At 41.0% G+C, this 24,172-nt stretch overlaps 1 protein-coding gene across 6 annotated transcripts in view; it reads right to left on the bottom strand.

Moving 5' to 3' along the window:
• The window catches only part of gdpd5a (glycerophosphodiester phosphodiesterase domain containing 5a), a 157,267-nt gene that overhangs the window by 90,530 nt on the left and 42,565 nt on the right, over positions 1-24,172 (bottom strand). For all 6 annotated transcript variants that reach the window (XM_050035688.1, XM_050035685.1, XM_050035692.1 and 3 more), the window contains exon 2: positions 5,869-6,042. In XM_050035688.1, the coding sequence (XP_049891645.1) occupies positions 5,869-5,985 (117 nt within the window). In that variant the 5' untranslated portion in view covers positions 5,986-6,042. The remainder of the gene's footprint in view (positions 1-5,868; positions 6,043-24,172) is intronic.

The following is a 24,172-nucleotide window of genomic DNA, read 5'->3' as shown; positions in this document are numbered from 1 at the left end:
TGGGGAGTTTTTCCTTATCCGCTGTGAGGGTCCAAAGGACAGAGGGATGTTGTATGCTGTAAAGCCCTGTGAGGCAAATTGTGATTTGTGATATTGGGCTTTATAAATAAAATTGATTGATTGATTGATTGATTGATTGATTGAACTCTAATTGGCAACTGGGTGGCGCTATAACAACAGAAAAATTGCTAAATTACGACCGATCGCTGTGGCTGCAATCGTACTATCAAATTCACAAAAACTCTGTCTGAATACATTGCTCTTCTTAATGGGTTCAGATGACTATTTAATCTGCAATTTCCTATGACCTCTATCCCAACCACACACCATGTGAAACTGTACGTGGGCAACTGTGCACTTAATGGGTATGGACTAGTCATTAATATCAGCAGGGGATTTATTTCAGTGGATGAATGCTAACCTCTCTCCTTATGTGCAAGCACTGTCTGTGTGGTTACATAAAGCTTTGTAAATAGAGACGGAGAGGGGAAAGAGGCAGCTGTATGCTTCTATTTTTTCTTCTTGGTCTGTACATCATCAGTGCCTGCCTCACACATTCAATAAATGGACTAATTTATGACAGAGCCAAACGCCGTTGTTTGGTGTGTAGGACAGGAATAACCTGAGGGGATATTCAGGGTATAAATGGAGTCCATAATTGATCCATGATTAAAATGACTAAAATTACATTTAAATTTGAGTTACTGATGTGTAGTTCTGTGTTGCCTTTCATAAAGCCTGGCCTATTTTCTGGCCTTCAGAACCACACAATGGAAAACAGGTCATGCATTCCTGAGGTGAGGTCAGGTTTCGGGGCACTGTCAGCAGGATTGTATTGTTTTAGCGTCAGCCTCTGTTTTGCTCTGCAGCACACTATGCACTGTAAGCCAATGGCTGCACACACTTCATCTACTCTCTTTTCTTAAATCTACAAGAAGCCTGCATAGACCTAAAATACATGGACTGTTAACTCTGTTCTCAAGCTTTCATTATACAGTCAGTTAAATATGTATATACACTCTTTCTTAGCATATTAATAAAATTTCTCGATCTTACAAGTACAACCTGTACCACTGCAATTGTATTCATGCAGTGGTTTATGTAACAAAGAGGAATGGACCCTTTAAATTTCAGTGTAATGTGTTTTTATTACTGATGGACTACTGATAGTATATGTCCAGTAAACTCTAAAAGAGTGTATGTGTCATCCAAGCACTGTGTTGCATTAGACAAGAAACAGCAAGGAATCTCAGGAGTACGAAAAGAGAGGGAGTGCAACTAGCTGAAGAAAATGAAAGGTGTAAATGTGTATTAGTGAAAGAGAATGGACTTAAGTTACTTTTTAACGACAGTCTAGTTGCAAAAATAGCATTGGTTGTTGAGGAGAGGTGTTGAACACAGATTTTTAGTTAGAAAACACTTTGCTTGTACATCCAAGGGCTGCCACTGCACAGTACTAATGCTAGCCTGGCAAAGTGAGCCTTGTTTTTGCAGAATGTTGTGTAAGTTTAGTTTATTTTTTTTTTAAGTTTATTCACTTTATTAATCCTCCTGAGGGGAAATTCACTGTTTTTCATGTGTTCACGTGTATGAGGAGACAGGGGGATGGTTTAACTGCTTCACCTGCCAACTCCAGTCAAGTTACCGGGGAAGAGAAACTGTATTGACTTGCTTTGCCAATCAAGTTATCAGGTAGGAAGAACACTGTGTGTTATTTTAATTATGGATCACTACAAATATGTTATGTTTTAAAGGCAGCAAGTAGCGAGAAAACATATATTGTGAATAAAAAATAAAAAATTTGGATGCATCAAGATGCACTGTTAGAATTAGCTGCCCAGGTGGATTCTAATATTATATCTGAGTCTGATGCCCGTGACGGAGTTGAGCAGGTCATAGAGAGCTTGGCTGCATACTCTGCCGTCACAGATTCAGACGTTAATGAGGTTGCCTTAGCTAACCTCTCTTCAGTCCTGGAACGACTAGATGCTGTGGAGCCTCAAAGGGGACGAGGACGACCAGCCATCAGCAGCTAATTCTAACAGTGCACAATCTCAGGGAGCGCCATGATCTGTGATGCGTCCATATATCAAATGTGCACACCGCCCCCTACCGTATTAGATGTGTAGCACGGTCAGCACGGAGCTAAAGAAGAGCAGCTACTGACGTCACTCTCCTGCGCCGCTCAGATTGCCAAATCATTTTCGAATTATGGGCACTATTTTGAGAGGCAGACCACGAAAACGAAATAGCAATGTCCTCTTTGTTTTCTTTTTGATTATGGCATAAAATGTGCAGTCTTGAAGAAGAAAATGAAAATGCAAATAGGTTGATTGATTATTAATTTTATTTATGAGTCAAATAATGCAGCAACATTCTTAAAATGAAAAAGCATTTCTGCAAATGCATTTTAATTTTCAAATTTTACATTTCAAATTGAATTTTGGTATCTATTTGCTGAGGCATTTTGAAAATTAAATCTCAAATGTCTTTTCTTTTTCATTTTAATTAAAGTTACAATGTGTAATTTACGTGTTTGTTTATTAGCAAATTGCTTTCATAAATATATATTTATTAAAGTGTAATGCAATTCACATACAAATGGAAGCTTTCTCATAGGCTTAGCAGGGCGCGGTCTGCTGGAGGCTGCCCTCTTGCGTTGCCATATTTGAATACAGTGGCTGAAAGGGATATACACGCTTCGCCTTTCGCGTTTACCTAGAACTTGCCGTCACTGGAGACGGCAAGTTTTATGATTCTGTCACACTATAAATGGAGGACCACAAATATGTTTTGCCCCGTAAGAGGGAAACCATGCCACCAAATAAAAGAAAAAGATCATATATGCGAGTACGGGACAAAATGCGAGTGAATTTCGGCGTTGCTTATTCCAGGTGGAAAGAACTCCTGAAGGAGAAGGATTTCACCAGGGATGCGGAGGTTGCCTGGTCTCTGCTCGACAGGTAAATTCAATCTGATATTTTAAAATCATTTTGGCTTCATGTTTGCAACTACTTTTCCCTCTCATCTAAGTTCGAGTGACGGCTCCGTTTACGTGCTAGCGTTATCGTAGCCTTGGCTAATGTTATCCCAGAGCTACAGCTAAATGGTGAGCCTAGCCTACAGCCTAATCTGTTGATTCCTCTCGCGCTGCTGCAAAGGCTGCCACCCTCTCCTCCTCCTCTTCCCTCTGGGTAGCCGAGACACTAATGTTATCTCTTCGCCTGGCCGTTCCTGCACCGCCTCTACCCCCTCGCCCCCTTCCTCTCCCTGGTCTTCCTCTGCTCCCTCTCCCTCTTCCTCTTCCTCCTGTCCCTGTGTCCTGTGGAAGAACCCATCTGGAAACGCATATATTATCATCGTACCAACCTATATTTGCTGCACTGTGCCGTGACTATCACATAAAACGTGTTATTTTAGCATTACTGTGCTAATGTTTACTCGTGTTACCAAAACAATTAGAAATAAAACACTCCCAACATATATCTCACAGATAACCTATATCTCACTGGTAAGCTATATCATATCGTAACATGGTTTAGATTCCTAAATAAATATTCACCTCATCGCGAGATACTCCTGAAAAACTCGAAAAACTCATGGATGATGCCATCTCTGCTGTCTGCAAGGCTTTTTGTCCTACGAGGCCACCGTTACTTACCCGACGGGAGGGGTGAGCGAGTGAGTGCTGCAATCTAGAATTTGACCGCTGATGTCACTGTTACTCACCATTTTTACACATTGAGGCTTTAAGTAAAAGAATGAGCAGTCTTGAAGAAGAAAATGCAAATAGGTTGATTGATTATTAATTTTATTTATGAGTCAAATAATGCAGCCATATTCTTAAAATGAAAAAGCATTTCTGCAAATGCATTTTAATTTAAATATTGGTCATGATGGAGGGATGAAGAGGGATCAGCTGAGTCGACTCGATTGAAGAAGCGGGGCCTCGGTGGCTCCGTCTTCCTCGGGAGAAAAGGGGGTTTCTCCAAACTCTGCAGATGCTGTGGAGCGGCTGGATTGCATGGCGTTCCTCTGGTTCTCCGTGGAGTGTTAAAAACAAAAAGAAAAAGAGTTTTTCCTCATCCAGCTAGTCAAGAAACAAAAGGGCGGCCTAGGTCGGTTGAATTCAAACGTTTGAGATGCTCCCTAGCAGTAACTTGTGCACAGAAAGCTTTGGCTTCCTTCCAGCAACTCGTCACTCAGGGATTGCGAGGTGGGTAAGCACGCAGCTGCAATTAAAGTCTCAGTGACGTCAGAGGGGGTTCCGTCTGACTCTACCTGAACCTGGCTGCTCTCACGTATCCTTTGTTCTTAGACTGGTTATTTTTGTTAAGGCCTCTTTATTGTTTAAAACATGTGGCTGAGGTCCCAACATTCTCTTATCATACAAGCCACGTTTAAAAGTGTCCAAAGACTGCGGTGCCCTCAGGTGCTCTGGTAGGGCATTCCACAGATGGGGAGCTGCAGAGCTGAAAGCCCGATCCCCCATGGTGTGGAGCTTGGTCCTGGGGGTTTTTAGGTGGTAGGTGCAGGAGGAGCGGAGTAAGCCTGATGATGTCTGAGGAGTGAGGAGGTCTTTAAGGTAGGAGGGGGCAGTTCCATGGACACATTTGTGGGTGAGAAGGGAGACCTTGTATTCAATACAGAGTGAGACGGGGAGCCAGTGGAGAGTTTTGAGGATGGGAGTGATGTGATTGAATTTTCGCACCCTCATCAGGACCCTAGCAGCGCTGTTCTGGATGTATTGGAGCTTTTGAATGCTCTTCCTAGGGACCCGATGAGGAGTGCACTGCAATAGTCCAGCCTGGAGGAGACAAAGGCGTGGACCAGCTCTTCTGCATCTGCCAGAGTGAGTGATGGACGGAGTTTGGCGAACTGGTTATTGATTTTAGAAAGAACAGTACAGTTACCTTACCTGTGGTCATTTCTGGTGTAAATGTTGAAAATGTAAACCAGTATAAATGCCTGGGAACTGTTCTTGGTGACAGGCTGACTTTTGAAGCCCATGCGGACTCACTTTGTAAGAAGGCTCATCAGCGGATGTATTTTTATCGGAAGCTCCGTGGTTTTAATGTGGATTCTACGTTTATGAGAATGTTTTATTCTTGTTTTATCCAGTCTTTAATAAATTTGAACATCTGCTGGTTCGGACTTTTAACATGTAAGAACAGGAACAACTGGGAATTGTCAGGATGTGCAGTAAAATTGCTGGCACAACCCTAAGCAACCTCATCAATCTGCACAAGGTGAGGTTGGTGAAAAAGGCGAGACTGATCCTGGCAGATCCAGACCACACGCTTCATGGAGAGTTAAGGTTGCTTCTGTCTGGACGCAGATATCTGCTGCTGAGATGCAGGACAAATAGACTGAAGGATTCATTTCATCTATGTTGTTTTGTTAACTGCTAGCTGTGGAACTAATTGCCCCTAGGGGATAATGAAGATTCTTGAAACTTGAAACCCATGATTAACTCAATAACCATTGATCTGTATTCCTCCTACCTACTACAGCTACAATAGCTGAAGTGTAATAAGCAGTTGAAAGATTACACCCTTTCTTTATCTGCTATCTCTTTCTGTTTCTGCATAATGACTGATTAACTTCAGAGCTAAAGTAAAGGCTCAAGCAGAGTGATCTGGCTCTTTCTAGCTTGGTGCAGGGGTGTGATTCAGGTGGATGAAGATAGAGAAAGAAGATAAATTTAATGTTTAACATTTGGCTTCTTTTGCTAAATGAAATGGGTAAAGTATTGAAAAAATATTTTACTCAAATAGTAGCACTAGTACTAAAACAAGTACTAAAATCATTTTTGAATTTTCCACAAAATCGGTTAACATGCAATCCATACTTAATTATCAGTCTTACCGTGGAGCTTTCTTCTTGGGAACGCTGGTAGCGTTTCCAGCGGCAACCATAGATCCCAGTGACAAAGGACACAAAGACCTGTTTCTCATAGACCTGTAAGGGTTGGTGTTTCACCATGCTCCTTCAGCCTCAACGCACCACCAGTCCGTTAACATCCCACACAGGACTGGCAACCTTTAAAGGGAACAAAGTGTTACTAATCAGAACAAGCTTTCAAACACTTAGCTCAGTCTTTGTACATACCATTACATTTTCCATCACCATGCCACGTCACATCATGTTACAGAGGTATATTTTTACATTTTCATAATTGCTATATGGTAGGCAACTGGACTTGCTTGGGTTTCTTGAAGATGTTTTGCCTCTCATCCAAGAAGCTTCTTCAGTTCTAAATGACTGGTACAGAGTTGTAGGCTTTAAACCCTGTGTGGGTGTGAACCCTTGCAGAGTCATAGGGGTCACATGAGAGATCTTAGTTTCAGAGTCATTAAGGTCACATTGTGAGTCGTTGACCCACCTGGCCATCATGTGAGTCGTTAGAGTCAGGTGGTCTCAACCTGACGAGCTGGCTCTCCTGTGCTGTGCCATGCGCTTGTGGACTCAGCTGTCCACTTACATCTAGAGGAGAAGGGACACTCTTTTGAGGACAGCAATGTTCACATCTTGGCCAGGGAAGAAAGATGGTTTGAAAGAAGAATAAAAGAAGCCATCGACGTCAAGCTGGAACAACCATCGTTAAACGGAGGGGGTGACCACTTATCACCCACCTACAATGCAGTCTTGGGATCCCTTCCAAGACGACTTCACACCCATTCAACCCCGGTCCCACCTGGTCCCACCTGACCCTAACGACTCACATGATGGCCAGGTGGGTCAGTGACGAACATTGTGACCTTAACGACTCTAAATTTGTGTACTTATGTGTAGGAGCAATACCTTTAGAAAATGTTTGCACTTGTAATAAATTTAGGGGCACCACCCTCCTATGGAGGGAAGCGACTAATCAAATTAATAACTTTGAAAACCAATTATTAATTTGTCAATACACTTATCAATAATGAATCAATCTCAATACCTGGGTTATGAATTCTCTATAGAGTGATCTTAGTTCCTGCTCAAAAGAAATATTCACAGACAATGATTTGGCGATAAATGAAGATTTATTTAGGCTAAATGTTCAACAACTGAGTAAATGAATAGAAACTGAGGATGATATGAAATAACACAAACCAACAGTATGTATAAATGAATTCAGACAAGAGGTAACACTTTTGTCAGTTATATAGTTTGGCAATAGTGAGAGAGAGTATGTGATTATAGATAAATTGGGTCCTTTAGGTTGCCCTCAAACGTCGGTTCTCTTAGACTGCAGAAAGTCTCTTGGTTTGGCAAAAGAACCACTGTGGCAAGTGTCTGGCTGCGCTGGATGCGATGAATCTTTGATGGAGTTGCAGGTCGAACAGTAGCTTATCTATTTAGCTGTGGCTACTCGCTTATAATAAGGTTGAAAACAATCTCGCCAGCTGTTCACTATTATTATCAAAGTTCTTATCAACACATAGGAAAAATGTTGCAATCGGCTGGTTTCGTCGCCTCAGGTATAATGTTACTGAAAGCACAGACAAAAAAAAAGAAACCTCAGGACAGACAAAACAATCCTGGACGTGTTGAGCAAAATTTAAAAGTTTAAAATAATTTCGATTGTAAGAAAAGAAAGGGTTACCCAGGAACCAAGTTTAAGAGCATAACGGGTTCAGGCATAAAGAGTATAACTAGAAGGAGGGACGGCAAAAGAAAGAAAAGGTAAAAGTAAAAAGTAAAGAAAAGTAACAGGAAAGAAAGAAAGTAAAAAGCAAAAAGTGCGGAGATGTGCCGAGCTCAATAGTTTTATCTGACCAGCTTGAGTGGGCATGTTTGAGGCAAGGGATTATATACTTTAACATGTTACGCATGATAGACACATACTCTGTGACACATAGTGGGTGCGCATGCACTGGCGTTGCATGGTGTGTGAGTACTAGAGAAAACAAATTTGCTTAAAAAGTGCTGTTTAAGTGCAGTTTAAAAGTCTGAAATCGCTGTAAATACAGTGTTGTACAACGGATTGGTATGACCGACAAAGGTCGCCCGTCTGCGAGAAATAGAGACAAGAAAGAAGCCGAAATGAGTGACTGCAACGCTTTCATGGCGGAGCTCAAGTCACACAAACAGGAGTTCATGACGCTCAAAGCACAGATCAGTGAGACGTATACCCAGATCAGTGGTATGCAGAACTCACTTGAATGCCAACTGAACAGTAGCGACTGGAACAACTTATCAGTGAAAATCGGGACGAACCGAAAGCGGAACTGGACAGAGCTGCAAAACAAATCCAAGAAAGTTTTGATCTTGACGGAAGTCAAATTTCTGCCACGATCGATAACTTGGAATTAAAGATGAATGAGGCGAAACGTCCTGCCATCAAGTTCAACCCAGATATCTCACTTATTATCGAAGGCCTCGCATTCACTGAGGGAGAAGATGTGATGAAGAGAGTTAAGACACTCCTGGATGAGGGTCTAAGCTGTGAACCAGTGTCTGAGGTGATCAATGTGGAGCAGATGACACCTAGGGGCCGAAGGCCGGGGATATTCAAAGTGGAGCTCCGATCAGTATAGGAGAAGGTAGCTGTGCTACTACGCAAGCAGCGATTGAGGGAAAATGAAACATTTAAGAATGTCTACGTTAACTCTGCGAAGATACATGCAGAGAGACTAATCAACCTCAACTTCAGAACTCTGCTTAAAGAACTACCACTTGGAAAGGAATTTATTCTGGCTAAGAACGGGCGGCTTATGAGACGCATCCATACATATGATGCTGCTGCCAATGACAAACAAAGCCCCCCGCATCATCCTCACAGTAGAGACAGTCCCGGCAAGTAATGGGCAACAGCCCAACCCGCTGACGTTGATAAACTCACACTAGTGCACTGGAACATAAATGGATGGACTGTCTGGAATTGTGACCTTAGAAAGAAAGTACTGTTAAAGTTTAACCCTGACATTATTTCATTAAATGAGATACATTTAATATGCCATCAAGTTGTGGAAATGAGCGGGTATACTTGGTATGGTCATAATTGTAAAACGCACATTAAAGCTGTTAAAGGGTCCGGAGGAGTTGGTTTCTTCGTTAAAAAAATATTATTTGAACGGTATGTGGTCACCATAATTGATAAATCAATGGAGGGATTAATGGCAATTAGATTTAAAAATAAGACATCTGATTATTGTTTTTCTAGTTTTCACTTGCTATATGCCTCCTGAAGGATCCTCCAGAGCTTTTGTTTCAAATTCTTTCTTTAGTTATTTACTAGCCCAGATGTACAGCCTTTCTGATGTGGATGTTGTCTATTTATGTGGAGACTTTTAATAGTCGTATTGGCAAACGAAATGATTGTATAACAGATGTAGATGATGTGCCCCCTAGAAATAATATAGATAGTTTTGTAAATAGTTATGGAGAGATATTAGTAGAATTTTTAAGGGATGCTAAATGCTGTGTTCTCAACAGGAGAATATCCACAGAAATAGATCATTTCACTCCGGTTTCTACTAAAGGGAGGGCAGTGGTGGATTATATGATTTCTCATCACAAATGTTTAAATTTTTTTTTCTTTTTAATTTTTTAATTTAATATACTTTATTAATCCCAGAGGGGAAATTCAATTTTTCACTCTGTTGTCAATTACACACAGGTCCAAACACACACATGCACAAACTGGACCTATACATGCACTAAGTAGAGAGATGTCAGAGTGGGCTGCCCATGACAGGCGCTCCAAGCAGTTGGAGGGTTCGCTGCCTTGTGAAGTGGCACCTCGGCAGGGCCCAGGAGGTGAAGTGGCACCTCTCCAGCTACCAGTCCACGCTCCGTATTTTGGTCTGGATGGGGACTTGAACAGACGACCCTCCGGTTCCCAACCCAAGTCCCTATGGACTGAGCTGCTGCCGCCCCTTAAAGAATTGTACTAAGTTTAATGTTTTTATACCCACTGAGATAATAATATTTTAGAGGAGATCAACTGTCGCATAAAAGGAATCAAAATGAGATGGATGACTGGTATGACGCTTTTTGTGACTCTTTATATAATGAGTTAAATAAGGGTGGTAGAAATGGGTTTAGTAGGCCATCCCAGAAAGGGTTTAAAAGAACATGTAAGCCCTATTGGAATCAGGATTTACAAAACCTTTAGAATATCCTAAGAACAGTTGAAAAGAGCTATCTTAAATGTGAAATCAAAAACTAGAGAGCTGAGTTAAAAAAACAAATAATTGCCAGGCTAATTTCGATAAAACACTACGGAAGGTTAAACGTAAATTTTATTGTGGCCACTCATTATATATTGAACGGTTACGAACACATTGCCTGCAGAAATTCTGGGATGAAATCAAAAAATTGGGCCATAGGAAGAAAATGGAAATACCCATGGAGGTAGAATTAGAAACTGGTGAGTATAGCTTTGACATCGATGTGGTACTACAGAAATGGGAAAAGGACTTTGGCGATTTATTCTCTGGTAGTAATCACTCATCCTTCGATGATAATTTTCTTAAGACTATATTGGACACAAAGTCAGTGTTGGAGGATGAAATGAACAAGGACTTTTGTTGTTGTAATTTATATATGAATGCGAACTTTACTACAGAGGAAGTTAAAAAAGTTATTGACATGGCCGAATTAAAGAAATCAACTGGAATAGATGAGATTTCTTATGAAGTCCTGAAGTCTCCAAGATTATTTAGAATTCTGTTTGAGTTATTTCAATTTTGTTTTGATCATGGCATCATTCCTGTTCAGTCATAAAGCCTATCCCTAAGTCATCTAGAAATGACCCCAAAGCACCACTTAGCTACAGAGGTATAAGCCTTATTACTAATGTTTATAAACTATATTCTGCTCTACTAAATAATAGATTAGTTGGTCTTTCAAAAAGGTCAGGATTGCTGGTAGATGAGCAAAATGGTTTCCGGAAACAAAGGGCCTGTATAAACCACATATACTCGGTCACTTCTATTATCAGAGCAAGACTTAAAGAAAACAATCCAACATTTGCATGTTTCATCGATTTTCAGAAGGCATTTGACTGGGTCAATAGAGAACTGTTGGAGTGCAGGCTCATAAAATCAGGAATAAATGGTAAACTCTATACAGCAATTAAGTCTATTTATCGAGAACCTGCTGCTTGTGTGCAGTTAAATGACTTCAGAACAGGCTGGTTTTCCACACTATTCGGGGTGGAACAAGCTGACGTATTGTCCCTAAAGTTGTTTTCAATTTATGTTAACAATCTGGCTATTCACATCAAATAATCTAATTTTGGTATTAAAATTGATGATATGACTGTGGGCGTTTTAATAGCTGAATGCGATCTGCAGAATATGTTAAATAATGTTTCAGATTGGTGTTGGAAATGGAGACTTGTGATAAATCAGGAAAAAATGCAAATTGTTCATTTTAGAAAACAGGCTGTACAGAGAAGTTCATTTGCATTTAATTTTGGATCACAAATATTGACCTGTCAGTATAAATACCTTAGCCTGACATTAGATGAACACCTGACCTTCAAACCAGCTATAGTCACTCTATCAGACTCAGCTGGCAGAGCTTTGGGCTCTGCACTGAGCAAAGTTAAAAACGGTAGAGACCTCGGTTTCAAGTCATTTACCCAATTGTACAAGTCTTGTGTATGTCCTGTCTCAGACTATGCAGCTGGGGTCAGGGGGTTTAACAAACAGACCAAATCTAACACAGTTCAAAAAAGGGCTATTCTCTCCTTTTTGAGAGTCCATAAACATACATCAGTAGCAGCCATTTGTGGAGACATGGGGTGGGAACCGCCAAATGTCAGGCATAAATGTGAAATGCTTCCTTTATGAAACAGATTGGTAAATATGTCTGCACATAGGCTGACTAGAAAGATTTTCAATTGGGAAACATCAAAAGTATCTCCTTGGGCCAGTTGGTCCATGTCATTGGTCCGACAGCCCATTGGTCCGACATCCCATTAGCCCGACATCCCGTTGTTCCGATATGTGATTATACTAGGCTATATTATATTTGTGTACCATAGAGGATCAGCAAATGCAACAAAAGTAGGCTACTGGTCGAGATACAAGTGTCATAGAGAGGAGAGAATGAAATACCATAACCTCCTGTTATTAACTCTGGGGTCCTGGTTGTGTGGGGAGCTCTCCGCGGTGCTGAACAGCTACCTGCGGGCGTATTTCTGCCTTGATGGTACGCCGCGACTGCCTCTGGGTCAGCTGGGAAAGGCTTGAGGCGAAGCAGGCTCACGGCTTATGTGTTTGCCACTTTCTTTTTCATTTTAACCCACACCATGATCTTTTCCTAACCCCAACCAAGTGTTTTTTGTGCCTAAACCTAACCAGACCTTAACCACAGGGCATCATGATGATTTCGGAACAACGGGACTTCGGAACAATGATTAATATGGTCGGAACAATGGGATGTCGGACCAATGGGTTGTCGGAATAATGGGCTGTTGGACCAATGGGCATATGCCAGTGAGGTGAAATCTTTATTTTCCATTTGTGATATGTCATTTATATTTCGTAATAGATTAGACGTAATAGATTACGCTGCAATATTCAATAAATTAAAAACATATTCTGGTTGGTAGAAATATGGCATATGCCCAAATTAAGAACTTATTGTCTTATAAAATATATATGCAGTAGAAGAATATGTTGAAGAAAATATATGCGTTCAGGTACTTTGCCTCTGGCCATAGAGACAGGCAGGTTTAGTGGTATACCTGAAGAACAGACTTTGCCTGCTCTGTGATTTAGAACAGATTGAAAATTAGATTCACTTTATGTTTTTTTGTCCTCTGTCCTCTGTCCAATGAATTTAGACATGTACCTTTTGAGAAAATGAGCTTGTTATACAGTGGCTTCTTTTACTTGGATGATTACAAAAAACTTGAATTATGTTTCAGAAAAGGAACATTCCATACAGCCAACTTCATTTGTAAAGCCTGGGAAAAGAGAAAAAAACATGCTGTATATTTGATCTGAGCTTTGTAATATATATATTGTTTTGTTTTTGTTTATTTGCTTATACACCATGCAAGGCTGTTTGTTGCTGAGTGTCTTATAAGCCCATGCGGGCTGGGCAACCTGAGTGCATGACACTTAAATAAATAAATATCATATCATATCATATCATATCATATCATATCATATATCGTATCGTATCGTATCGTATCATATCATATCAAATCATATCATACTCTTCCCATTATGGTCAAAATCGGCTCTTAACATCAAATTAAGTTTAATGTGATTATTATACTGCATATATCAGCGGAACACAAGTATAATGTTTCCTGCACAAACACTACAAACTAGTCTGCCACTGCATCAAAATACTAAAGGAGAAAGCACATATTAATAAAGAAAGTTGATTAATCAATCCAACTATATTTTAACTCAAAATATAATATGGGATTCCTTATGGGAACCTTTCTTAACTATCGTCACAAGATGGCAGTATGACTCCATGCTAAATGAGGGATAAAACACATGAAATTATAACTCACTAATACTATGACCTACAAGAGTGAAAAAAAACATTCAACTAACAAACAAGGATTTTGCACAGTTACAATGTTAGAACATGGATAAAATGTATAGTTTTACTTTCAAGAGACATTTCAAGCTGGTTACAAAAGAAACTTGGTCTCTGCTCAGGAATGCATACTGAATTTACGACTCAGTATCTGTTTTTCTTATCTCATCTTCACCCGGGTGTGAGTCAGATGGGGCTGGGGTAGTTTCTATGGATGTGACAAAAAGAGGACAGGATGTGGTGAACTTAAAATCATAGTTATAGTTATAGTGGCAGTTAATCTGGCTGTGTTGTCAAACGCTGGATTTTTTTCAGGATGTTAATCCGCAATTTCAGCTCTGGAGGGTTTCCAATTGACACCTTTATCACTTTTGATGCCAGGATGACGGTGAAAGAGTTCCTTAAGAATGAGGTGAAACCGGGGGCCCATCTCATCCCTGTCTATTTACTTACAATCTAGGTTTTGGGAGAGTTCAGAAGGCTGTTGTCTCTACATATGTCAATTCTGGTGCATTGAGAGCAAGTCTACCGGAGTCAAATTCCTTTTATGTACACACCTACTTGGCGAATAAAGCTGATTCTGATTTCTTTCACTTGTGTTAATGATTCTGCTTTATGCGATCTCTTTGTGATGGCCTTTTTACAGGCTACCAACAAGATTTCCATAGGTATCTGTCTTGTCATAACACAATTCTTCCTGCAATATTGCCTAAGTACAATACCATGCATGATCTAGGTATATCATGACCCCAAATTTTAATAATATCCATATGAATATTTACCCAAAATTGTGCAATTTCAGGACAGTGCCAAAACACATGTAGGAGTATTTATTGCATATTTATTGCTCCACATCTTTTCCAACATTGTTGTATTTGCTCTGAACTTGGGGTGTAATGAAATGTCGTGTTTCCTCTTCTCTCTAATAAACATTGATATAATGTAAATATTATTTTGTATCTGTTTGATTTGTAAACTCTAATCATTCCATTTTCATCCAAATTTACAGTAAGCTTTATTTCCCTGTCATAAAAATCCCTTAGTTGCAGATATCTTAAGTGGTCCTTTTGTTTTGATTTATGTGAACACCCACACATCACCAGACACTGATTCCTGCTCATCCCCATGTTTGTTTGGCTGGCGTATCCCCCCTTCTCACTGCAAATCACATTAGCAGCGCTTAGCTCATGTTTGTTTGCGTAGCTGCACTGGCACGGCAACAAACTTGAAAGAGGCGTTGGAAAGAACATGTGAACATGACTTTGAACTCAGAGGAACATAGCACTAAAAGAAAAGAGTCTGGCTGTACAGATACTGACAAAGCAACCCTGCCGGGCACAGCAGCTTTATCGCACACTGCCCATGAGTTAGACCCTACGTTTAAGGCATGGCTTCAACCTGTTGTTGGGAACGAGGCTAAAGCTTTTTGCCGCTGCTGCAGCGTTCAATTGGTGTCGGACATTACAGTTCTAGTGCTCTGCGGCTTTTTTTCACTAACAAGTGGCTGGATGCCAGATTGAATCCAGCAGAAAAAATATTCAAAGTTCTGAATAATGAATCGCTGCGACTGTATTTTCACTTCTTGGACTGGGTTCTGCCTAAGTTCACAGACGTTAATGAGCATTTTCAAAGCGAGAGGGTTAAAATAACAACTCTGAGAAAAACAATGTGTGAAACGCACAAGGACATCCTTTTATCTTTCATGGATAGGAGCTATGTTCTCCACCAAGACATCGCCCAGATTGACCCAACAGACGAGGCAAATAAAAAACTACCACTTAACACAACGTACCTGGGCGTACGTGTGATGCAGCTCCTCGGTAAGCACAAGCTGCAACCTGCTGTTGTCACAGACTTTCATATGCGATGTAAAATGTTTCTCCAAGTTGCTTGTGTGAAAATTAGGAAACGTTTCAACCCAAATCATGTGCCTTTCTCCTGCCGTTGCGATTGACGCACAATTACAATCACTTTATCTATCTCTGTTCCCTCTGATACAAGCTGTGCTTCGCATTCTGGACATAGCTGTGCACAATTACAATCACTATATCTATCTCTGTTCCCTCTGATGCAAGCTGTGCCTTGCATTCTGGACATAGCTGACGGACAGCTTTCAGCCAATAGATAACGAGTGGTGAAAGATGGCCTTAATGAACCCGCCTGGCAGCTCCAAAGAGATGGATGTGGATGAATTCTGGTGTGATGACTTAATAATGAAGGACATGAGCGGGAAACAAGTGTTTAAGCACCATTTTTGCTTGATATGCTTGTTTTCCCACATTCAAACGCTTCGTGTGAGCGTACTCCCCACTACCCTAGTAGGGGAGGAGAGGGGTGGAGGGGGATATCAACATCAGAAGTATGTATTTCTTGATTAAAGCTATTGTGCGTAACTTCTACTGGTCCGTAAATGTCCGTTTCACCCAAGCCACTACTAGAGGAGATGACACAATGCTGATTAAGCTGATCGGCTCCTCTCACATCTCGCAGTATTTTTCAATATATATCATTTTTAGTTTGCGGGTCGATCGGCGACATTCCTGCGCTGGCGCACAGGAAATGCCTCCTCACAACAAGAAGGGAGGGGGAGGAAGAGCGGAGAGTGTCATAGCAAGAGGTAGAGCGCAGGTAGAAAGAGAAAGCAACATGGCAGAGAAGCGGCCGAGACACGGTTCAGAAGTGGATCCTACCACAAAGAAAAAGCCTGGACGTTTGGCTGAAGGTCTATTAGCAAAGAAGGAAAGTGACCAACAGAGAAGGCAAACAAGGATTTGTATTGGCGTCGCTTTTCCTCGGTGGCAAACAAGGATTTGTATTGGCGTCGCTTTTCCTCGGTGGAGAGCCCTGAAGGAAGAAACTGGGCTCAATGTGTGTGAAGTTTTGGCAAGATATTCCCACGTGGAGTCAAGTTACAGCAACGTTTATCATCACGGCGAAACATCAAAGTTCGCCACCAGGCCGTAGCCACGCCCTTCGACGAAAACTCCCAGTTTCCACAATAAAGCGCCATCAACGTCTTATGACTTTTTTCACCAAGTTTGAGATGGATCTGGTCAATTCTGTAGGAGATGTACATTAAAGTCTAAAACATGACCTTTCCTGTTGCCAGTAGGGGGCGCTATATTTATCTCTAATTACTGACATGTAGATGTGTTCAGGGCGGGACTGTCATCAATCCTGTGAAGTTTGGGCAAGATTGGACCATGTATGCTGGAGTTATAAACTACTTCCTGTTTAGTGGCGAGACCCCTAACTTTGACGCCATCCCACGGTCACACGCATTGACGAACTCAAGCTTTTGATAACTTTTCATCTTCAAGGTCTTGGGATGGGACAGACCAAGGTTTGAAGTCGATCGGATGAAATCTCTAGGACTAGTTTGTTCATTTATGACCCCTAGAAATGGCCAAAAATGCATCAAAATTGCACAGTAAATTCAAAATGGCTGACTTCTTGTTGGGTTTAGAGCATGCCTCCAAGAGGCTTTTTTGTAGGTCCTGGAGTGTTACATAAGCCTGCCGAGTTTCATACATGTAGGTTAAACTGGCATCAGGGGCTGTTTCCTCAAACTTTTGTTGGGGGCGCTACTGAGCCATTTTTTGGAACCCGCACACGAGAACTTTAAAATATCAAATTTTTCACCAGTTCTGAGATGTGTGCAAAGTTCATTACTTTTCGGGTATGTTAAGCCTCCCAAAAAGGCAATTCATTTGGAGGAAGAAGAAGAAGAAGAATAAAAAACCTTGCATTTCAATAGGGTCCTCGCACCGCTAGGTGCTCGGGCCCTAATAATCAGGAGAAAAACAATAGGGACCTCTCAGGTCTGTGACCTGCTTGGGCCCTAATAATCAGGAGAAAAACAATAGGGACCTCACAGGTCTGTGACCTGCTCGGGCCCTAATAATAATAATAATAATTACAGCTGCAAGCAGCTGTGATCGGGCCCTCGCTCCCCCATGCAACCGTAGGGGCCTGAGGCACATGGGGGCTGTGGCGCAAAAAGAGAAGGGAGAAAAAACCTGGCAGGAGCAAAAGAACGCAATGTTTCGTTCATCCACCAGGTGGCGCTACGAGCGTAACCAGATGTGGCCAGGTGCGTTCAGGGGTGGACCCTCATCACACGTGAAATTTCGAGCAAATCGGATTATGCATTAAGGATTTATACCAAGTTGATGTTCCGTGGCGAAGAATGAAAAGTCGCCACCACCGCCGCGGCAGCCTGCAACATGACAGGATACATGTGTCACTGTGGAGATTCATCGACTTGATCGTCATGTGGCCACAAAAAGTAGATGATTAGGTCAGGAGCTTGAGGTTGGTGATTGTCAGTATAAAAGATGGCATTTCCTGTTTCCACAAGAGGGCGCCATGAGCAAGATTGCCTTATCATGTAAAGAAATTTTGAAGCAGTTTGGATGAATCATGTGGGAGAGAGAGCTGCTTGAATATGCATGGCGATGGATCAAAAATGGCAGCACCATAGCAGCCACGCCCTTTGACCTACAGACATGGAGAGCACAATTTTCGATCAGCATGGTCTCTGGATGATCTGTAAAAAAAATTGAAGTCAACTGGATGAAATCCCTAGGACTAGTTCGTTAAAATACATGTGGAGATCACGCCAAAATGACAAGTCAAAATCAAAATGGCCGACTTCCTGTTTGGAGTAGACCATTGGTGCAAGAGACTTTTACGTGCGTCCAGAAAACATACACACGTGTACCAATTTTCATGTTCAAACTCCAAAAAAAAAACCTATGGGGAGGGGTTTTTGAAAATTTGAAGGGAGCGCTATAGAGGCATTTTTCCCCCCCCCATGGGCGACGCCCCTGTCAGATGCAAGAGCTCGCAGTTCTTGACCTGTGCATCAATTTTCATGAGGAGATGAGGTCGCTAAAGCCATCAAAAAGCCAAACGTATTTGGTGGCGAGGGAGGTGCCATCGCGGCCACGCCCCTTGACAAAGAGAAAAGCTTTTAATAACTTTTGATCAGCATGGTCTCTGGATGATCTGTAAAAAAAATCTGAAGTCGATTGGATGAAATCCCTAGGACTAGTTTGTTAAAATACAACATGTGAAAATGACGCCAAAATGACAAGTCAACATCAAAATGGCCGAGTTCCTGTTTGGAGTAGACCATTGGTGCAAGAGACTTTTACGTGCGTCTGGACAACATACACATGTGTACCAATTTGTATGTTCCTACTCCAAAAAAAACCCTAAGGGGAGGGGTTTTTGAAAATTGCAAGGGGGCACTATAGAGGCATTTTGTCCCCCCCATGGGCGACGCCCCTATCAGATGCAAGACCTCGCCATTCTTGACCTGTGTAACAATTTTCATGAGGATATGAGGTCGCTGAAGCCATCAAACAGCCAAACATATTTGGTGGTGAGGGAGGCACCATAGCAGCCACGCCCCTTGACATAGAGAAAAGCTTTTAATAACTTTTGATCAGCATGGTCTCTGGATGAACTGTAAAAAAAAATTGAAGTCGATTGGATAAAATCCCTAGGACTAGTTCGTTAAAATACAACATGTGGAAATCACGCCAAAATGACAAGTCAAAATCAAAATGGCCGACTTCCTGTTTGGAGTAGACCATTGGTGCAAGAGACTTTTATGTGCGTCCGGACAACATACACATGTGTACCAATTTTCATGTTCAAACTCCAAAAAAAACCCTATGGGGAGGGGTCCTATGGGGAGGGGTTTTTGAAAATTTCAAGGGGGCGCTATAGAGGCATTTTGTCCCCCCCATGGCCGACGCCCCTATCAGATCCAAGAGCTCGCCATTCTTGACCTGTGTGTCAATTTTCATGAGGATATGAGGTCGCTGAAGCCATCAAAAAGCCAAACGTATATGGTGGCGAGGGGAGGCGCCATAGCAGCCACGCCCCTTGACATAGAGAAAAGCTTTTAATGCAGCCACGCCCCTTGACATAGAGAAAAGCTTTTAATAACTTTTCATCAGCATGGTCTCTGGATGAACTGTAAAAAATTTGAAGTCGATTGGATGAAATCCCTAGGACGAGTTCGTTAAAATACAACATGTGGAAATCACGCCAAAATGACAAGTCAAGATCAAAATGGCTGACTTCCTGTTTGGAGTCGACCATTGGTGCCAGAGACTTTTATGTGCATCTGGACAATATACACATGTGTACCAATTTTTATGTTCCAACTCCAAAAAAACCCTTATGGGGAGGGGTTTTTGAAAATTTCAAGGGGGCGCTATAGAGGCATTTTGTCCCCCCCATGGGCGACACCCCTATCAGATGCAAGAGCTCGCCATTCTTGACCTGTGTATCCATTTTCATGAGGAGATGAGGTCGTTGAAGCCATCAAAATGCCAAACGTATTTAGTGGCGAGGGATCGATAGTCACCACGCCGCCACATGGACACCATTAGACGTAGCTTCACAGCGTTCATAAGGTAGCTTCACCAACTTGTTCTGCATGCATTAGAAGTGGAATGAAGTTGATGCGGTCAAGTTTGTGGCATTAGTACATGTTAAAGTAAAAACTGGTCACTTCCTGTTACCACCGGGGGGCGCTATGAGTAAGGTGGGATATTAACATATCGGGGCGTTCGGGGCGGAGCCATCATCATGTCCAGCAAGTTTGAAGCTGCTGAGATCAAGTATGTGGGCAGGAGAGCCGTTCGAAATTCGATGGCAAGAAAACGAAAAGTCGCCAAAATTTGTCACGTCCTAGCGGCCACGTCCCTTGACATAGAGAAAAGCTTTTAATAACTTTTGATCAGCATGTTCTCAGGATGATCTGTACCAACTTTGAAGTCGATAGGACAAAATCCCTAGGAGGAGTTCGTTCAAATGCAAGTTGTGGAAATCGCCGTAACGAAAAAATTCAAAACAAAATGGCCGACTTCCTGTTGGGATTTCACTATGATGTTAAGAGACTTTTTTGTGCGTCTTGGTATGATACATGTGTGTACAAAATTTTGTTTGCCTAAGACAAACTAACCCCAATGGGGAGGGTATTTTGAAAATTTGTAGGGGGCGCTATTTCGGCATTTCGCGCCGACCATGTGCAACCGCCCAAAAATATCGAATTTCGGATGTGGCCGGACGAATGTGGAAAGTTAGAAGCATTTTCAAATTTGGGAAAGGGCCGAAATTGGGACACGAAATGTCGCAAGAATAATAATAATAATAATAAACAGCACGATTTCAATAGGGTCCTCGGACGACTCCGTCATCGCTCGGGCCCTGATAAACAGCATGATTTCAATAGGGTCCTCGGACGACTTCATCGTCGCTCGGGCCCTAATAATAATAAGTGGATAATAATTTGCAGTGAATAAAAATGAGCAATGGATTAAAGAGAGCACATCTAGTGCAAGTGATTGTATGTGCAAAAAGCAGCCAACAGCTGTAGTGTTTATAAAGTGTCCATAGTGTCCATAAAGTGTCCATGGTGCAGTTTACTGTGAAAAGTGTCCATGGTGCAGTTTACTGTGAGCAGTGCTGGTTATGTAGCCTGACAGCAGTAGGCAGGAAGGACCTGCGATAGCGTTCCTACACACACTGTGGGTGAATCAGTCTATCGCTGAAGGAGCTCTCCAGAGCTTTTGGTTGCGGTCGAATAGTCTTTTTTGCTTAGGAAGGTTCCTAACTGAGTGAAATGACCCAGAAGTATCTAAGTGGCAGCCCTGAGAAGAGCTGGTTGAATTCTTTAAATTTTAAGGCAAAGTGCTTCAATGCTTCCTTTCTAATCTCCTTTAGCATAGGGTACACTGGACTATCCTTTACGAAAGGAAAAGAGATAATTCCGTCCCACAAGTCCTTGCAGTGGCAATATTTAAAGCAACCAAGTGACGCACCATTCACAGACTCAAATGATTAGGAATGAAAAAGATCAACATGACTGACAGAGGAGATCACCATGTAAGTTACCATTGTTTATGAAGCATTATACATCTCAGGCCATAACTTGTTCATATGCTATATGTTTTCAACTTTCAACATTATGTTAAATTTAGACGCAAGCTATGAACGTTTCGCTACTATTGGTGTACCTTCCGTCCACAGCTTTGTTTAACTTGCTTGGTAATAGGATAAACAAATATACAATGCATCATTTTAATTTTCTGATTTTTGTGTGAATGAGAAAAAACGGAAATCCATGTGCTTTTCCCGTTTTCGTCTTCAAATGGCTAATTGAAATAGAAATTAAACCAAAACCAGAAACCTACTTGTTTTTCGCCTTTATTGTTATATCTATATTATCTGCTCCTACTGCACCTCAAAACATTGGCATCAGCTATGCTTTTGGCCTAGATGGATGGATGGATGGATGGATGGATGGATGGATGGATGGATGGATAGATAGATAGATAGATAGATAGATAGATAGATAGATAGATAGATAGATAGATAGATAGATAGAGTATTATCTAGACCTGCTCTATGTGTAAGTAAGTGCCCTAAGATGACTTTTGTTGTGTTTTGGTGCTATATAAATAAAACTGAATTGAAAAAAATAGATAGATAATCAATGATGTAACATTGCTGTGCCTCGTGCGTAAATGCGCATATACTTGACGTATCTGGAGATTTAAATAATCAATGAAGTTACTGCTTCCCACCTTTTATTCCCCTGTACAGTGTTTCTCTGCAGAGCTACAGTGGAAGGATCATTTCAAAAAATACAAAAGACTGTAACGTTAAAAGATATCTGCCTGAGGTTAACACATACTTGCAACGAGCACCCACCCCACCCCCCACCCCACAGCAGAAACAAAAGTGCGTTTCCCCATAAAGAGAGACGCTGTGAACATTTACGCACGAGGCACAGCAGCGTCACTTTTATTATTATTTTTCACTTTTATTATTAATATTATTATTTATTATTTATCTATCTATCTATGCAGTAGGGGCACATAATATTGATATAACAACGAAGGCCAAGCACAAGTTGGTTACTGGTTGTGGTCTACTTTCTATTCCAACTGCCCATTTGAAGAAGAAAACGGAAAAAGCATGTGGATTTCCATTATTTTTTTATTTACACGGAAAACAAAATAATGCATTTAATACTTGTTTATCCTGTTATAAAACAATTATTATATATCTATAAAACATATATCCTTTTTCCTGCTTTGGGACAACTCCCAGATTGTTGTTGTTTGATTGTTTGTCCTTTATCATTTATTTATTCTTTTTTTTTTCCCCCAACCTTTAGGAGGTGGGAGGTGAGGTGCCAATAATAGTAATAATGATATTAGCAATCAATCTACAGTACATCACACTAAGAGTTTAGTAATTTTATAGCGATAATAGTGATCTAATAACGATAACAATAATAATAATATTAACAATCATGATAATAGTATTAATAATATTGATTATAATAATGATAATGACAACAGTATTAATAATAGAAATGCTAGTGCTAACCATGCTTATATTGAGGAAGAAAAGTAATTTATTAATTGATTAGAAAAATGGATAAACAGGGAAAAGAAAGCTAAATAAATTAAGTTAATTAAAAGAAAAAAAAAAATCAAACAAACCAAAGTAAAATAACCCATAGATGAGTTGGGGGGTCCTGGCAGATCTTTATGTCTGTATAATCTAGCGTTGAGATATTGGGTTAGAGGTTGGGGGCATTGGTGTCACCGGCAAAAGGCGGAGGTGAGGAGGAGTATGTGTCAGTGTATGTATGAATGCTGGTTTGTGTTTGGCTGGTCTTATTGATGAATCGGGTCCAGTAGCTGTGAAATGAATCCATTTGGTTATTTTTAAATGCTATTTGTCTTTCTGTTGAAATGTGTTCAGATAGTAGGTGATGCCATTGGGATGATGAGAGGTTGTGTCTGTCTTTCCAGTTTAAGAGTATTACCTTCTTAGCGATTGTTAGGGCAACCAGTATGGGTTGTTCAATGGCGGTTCAACTGATGTAAGATCTCCCAGCAGACAAACAGATGGGGAGACTGGAATGCTGCGACCTATGATTCTAGATAATGTACATGTGATGTTTGTCCAGAATGATTGGATGGGTGGGCAGAGCCAGATGGCATGAAGGTAATTATCAGTAGTGTTTGATGTGCACTGCGCACATTTATCATTGTCTTTGAGTTCCATTTTGTGTAATTTATATTGTGTGAGGTGCACTCTGTAGAATTTTATATTGGATAAGTTGCAGTTTGGGGTTATTTGACATTGAGAAGGTATTATTACAGATGTGTGTCCAGGAGTTGGTGTTTATGGTAACTGTTAAATCTCTTTCCCAGTCTTGGACTGGTCGTGGGAGGGTGTTGTCTGTTTTAATTAAAAGTTTGTACAATTTTGCGAATATTTTTTTCTGATAGGTTATACATTTGATTTGATAGAATAGTGGAGGTGTGTCCAGGCTATTGTCTGATATGTTGATTTTACCCTTCAAGCAGTGTTTGAGTTGTGAGTATTGTAGAAAGGAGTTATTGCCAATACCATATTCCTGTTTAAGTTTTTCATTAGTGCGCATGCGCCACGGTGTATGCAGCCTGTTCCAGTCGCTCCTGCTTACTTTAACTTTGTTTTTCTACTTTTTTTCCTCTCTTCTTTATCTTACTTGTTCTGTTTTTACTTTAGTTATTTATTAAGCTACGTCCTCTCTAATCATGCTTGTGTGGAGAGTTTTTGTTGTTTTGCTTGTGGTGGAATC

This window comes from Epinephelus moara, chromosome 3 (genome assembly GCF_006386435.1).
Source record: "Epinephelus moara isolate mb chromosome 3, YSFRI_EMoa_1.0, whole genome shotgun sequence".
In the NCBI taxonomy this organism is placed as follows: domain Eukaryota; kingdom Metazoa; phylum Chordata; class Actinopteri; order Perciformes; family Serranidae; genus Epinephelus; species Epinephelus moara.
Note: the sequence above shows the minus strand (reverse complement) of the source record. Positions and strands in the feature narration are given on the sequence as shown.